A 3085-nucleotide genomic window follows, 5' to 3' on the forward strand; every position below is an offset into this window, starting at 1 on the left:
GGGCTTAGCAGAGCATCGCCGAGCCTTGTATTTGAAGCAGCGCAGACGGACTCCCAGCGTGGCCTAGCAGCTGGGTCGACGGCAAGTCTTCCTCGCTGTTACAAATCGTCCTCGTTCCCGACGTCCAGCCGTTGGGCCTGGCTCTGCTGGCTCCGCTGATTTTCAAGAGGTGTTGATAGCGGGGTTTTTCCCACCAAGGGGTATAGACCCTGCCCAGGTCCTCGTCGTTTCCGAGCCCAAACAGTTCACAAGCCGGAGGCGGTTTTTTAATCCAGCCCTGTGTACTCTCCAGCGCGCCACCGACCCGTTTAAAACGGCATACACCATGAACCGGATGCTATTTTTCCCAGCTCAGGTCACCAAGGCCATATTCCGGGGTAATATGAATCGCGCGCCCATCCGCTCGCTTTATGCATGAATTTAAATTGATAACCTGTGGAACTCCTGCTACCTGAAACCTGAAGAGCCACAGGAATTGCTATAGCCAGGGATACCATTTCTATATCTGTTGCTGCTTCCCCCCATGTGGTTGAGTCTGAGCCTAAAGCCAGTGCTTGAGAATTATGGAAGGGTTGTAACCCGGCGGCCGACTACTGCCGGCATGATGGTTTGGTGAGGCAACCGCTTTGATTGCTTAAATAGATCACTAGGAACCTTGGCTGGACCTTCAATCAATTAATTAAGCCCAACAAATAATGAGGGGTGGGGATGGGGCAGTGGACAGGACCGGGCTACGATGGCTATACGTCTGTCAGTAATGGAGGGTAGGGGCGGGGAATATCGGGCGCAGGGTCCATTCCTGCCACATCTTGATGTTCATTCCTTCCCAGCCCCCAAACAGAAATCCCAGGTGTTGTTAACCACGGAACTCCTCACCACATGGCTGCATCAGCAATCGCAAGCAGCAATTCCTTTTCTTACCGCTCTTGGAAACTAGCAGCTCCATTGGACTCAGTGGCTTAATCCTAGGGTGGTATTGAGGGGGATAGGACACTCTGCTCTAACCCATTCAGCCCCAGTCCTTCGCCAAGCGGGGAGAGAACCCGGAGTCCTGGCTCTCCGAGCCCCTGCTCTAACCAGCAGAGCCCCACTGTCCTCCAGAGCGCAGGGAGAGACCCAGGGAGTCTGCTCCTAGCCCCCCTGCTTCTAAACCACAGCCCCCACTTCTTCCCAGACGCAGGGAGAGAACAGGAGTCCTGGCTCCATCCCCGTCTAATATCCACCTGAGAGTCTGAACCCCAGCTTCCCCCCAAATCCACCCCCCCCAACTCCCAAAGCAGCCGCACAGGGAAGTCCCGGTTGTAACGCATCCAGTCATCCAAAATATTTGATTTATTACTGACCAGGAAACAGTGGCAGGGCCAGGCTCCCCGTAGGGCTGATGCTGGCTTGAATTGGGGGAGCCTCATTTCTGGAGACACCCCTGCTTGGAGGGCATCAGTGTTGGCGTGCCCAGTTTTCTCCCACAGGTGCAAAATTTGTGGGCCCCGCCCACCAGCCTGGCACCTCCTCTACCCTAAAACGGACCAGTCATCTGGGGAACATAATGCAGCTATGGCTGATTAAAGCTCAGAACTATCCCCAGGGGGGAGAGGGGACCTTTGTAACTCACATTTCCCTTCATGGGGCTGCCTCGAAACAGACATTTACCCCCTCCTTGGGGGAGCCTTGAAATAGACATTCCACCTCCCTGGGTAGTTCCCCCCCTTCCTCCTGAGTAGACATTTCTCTCCTCCTACAGGGCAGCTCCCGCTGCTTCCTCCAGAGTAGCCTCAAACACACACATTTCCCCTCTCCTCAGGGAGCCTTGAAACAGACATTTCCCTGTCCTTGAGGGAGCCTCGAAAGAAACATTCCCCCCTCCTCCAACAGGGGTACATTAAGGCATTTCCTCAGCAGAAAAGCTATATCCCAGAGGTAACATGTTAGGCTGGGCATATTGGGAGAAGGAAAAAGGGTACTGCACCCCACTAATTGCCCCCCCCAATTCCCAGACGCTTCAGGGAGAGGGCAGAGGTGTATGCTGGGAAGTGGGAGGGGCCAGAATGTCCCAGGCACGTCTCCCCTATCCCCGCTGGGGCTGTGTCGGGGTTCAGAAGCCCAAGGGGTTGGGGGAGACCACACCCCCGTTCTCCACCACGGCCCGGGAGATGCTCCGCAGCTGCCGGAAGGTGTGCCGGGCGCCGTCTGTGCTCAGTGGGCTCAGGGTGGCCGTGAGGCGCTTGTAGGCCTGGAGCGAGACAGGGAGAGAGGGGGAAGGGAGGGGTGAGAGATAGGCACGGAGACACCCCCCCTGCCACCAAAAAAGTCCTGCCCATCCCCCCACCAGCACTGAGAGGTGAAGAGAGGAGTGGCGGGGCGGGGGGGAGATGCGTGGATGGGGAGGGAGAGATGGCAGAGGGATGGAGGTGTGGATGGATGGAGGGAGGGAGGACGGCAGGGACGGACAGAGGAGCGGACAGACGGACGGAAGAAGGGGTGATGGATGGAGAGATGGAAGAAGGGACAGACAGATAGAAGAAGGGGAGACGGATGGACGGGCTGCCGGGGGGAGAACCGGGAGGGCTGGATCCAGCAGACACCAGCTGCGGCTGGAGGGGGCTCTGGGGCCGTGGGTCTGGCTGGGGGGCTGCCCCCCCCCGTACTCACCTCCTCACACCAGCTCTCGCAGAGCAGCTTTTCGTGCTGGGCGGTGGGGTGGGCCTGGGCTAAGGAGCGCGACGCCCTGGAGGGGGGTGGGGGAGATAAGCCATTAGAATGGGGGCCCCCCAAAAAAAATTTAGGACCAAGAACCCCCTTATAAACACACGGAAAGGCCTCCGACCCGCTCCCCCGGAGCCCCCCAGCCCAAGGGGTGAGCCCCCTTCCCCGGGATGGAGGTGGGACACCCCAGACCAGCATCCCTCCTTCAATAGCCCCCTCTGACAGCCCTCGCCCCCACCAACCCCTCCAAGCTCCCTTCGCCCCCCCAGTCCTCCCCTGTGCCCCCCGCCCCGGGCATCACCTGGACAGCACCACCACCATGGCGTAGAGATCGATAGCCCCGTCCGCCACCCGCTTCAGCAAGAACTGCTCGTCTGGGGGG

The 3085-nt window shown here is 58.8% G+C and overlaps 1 protein-coding gene across 1 annotated transcript in view; it reads right to left on the reverse strand.

Annotated features, from left to right (window-relative positions):
• Nucleotides 1–1314: 1314 nt before the first annotated feature.
• ACADVL (acyl-CoA dehydrogenase very long chain) overlaps nt 1315–3085 on the reverse strand; it is an 11628-nt gene continuing 9857 nt past the window's right edge. The window contains 3 exon segments of the mRNA XM_075071336.1: nt 1315–2230; nt 2650–2725; nt 3005–3080. Coding sequence (XP_074927437.1) covers nt 2093–2230; nt 2650–2725; nt 3005–3080 — 290 coding nt within the window. The 3' untranslated portion in view covers nt 1315–2092.

Source organism: Chelonoidis abingdonii, chromosome 11 (genome assembly GCF_003597395.2).
Source record: "Chelonoidis abingdonii isolate Lonesome George chromosome 11, CheloAbing_2.0, whole genome shotgun sequence".
Taxonomy (NCBI): Eukaryota; Metazoa; Chordata; order Testudines; family Testudinidae; genus Chelonoidis; species Chelonoidis abingdonii.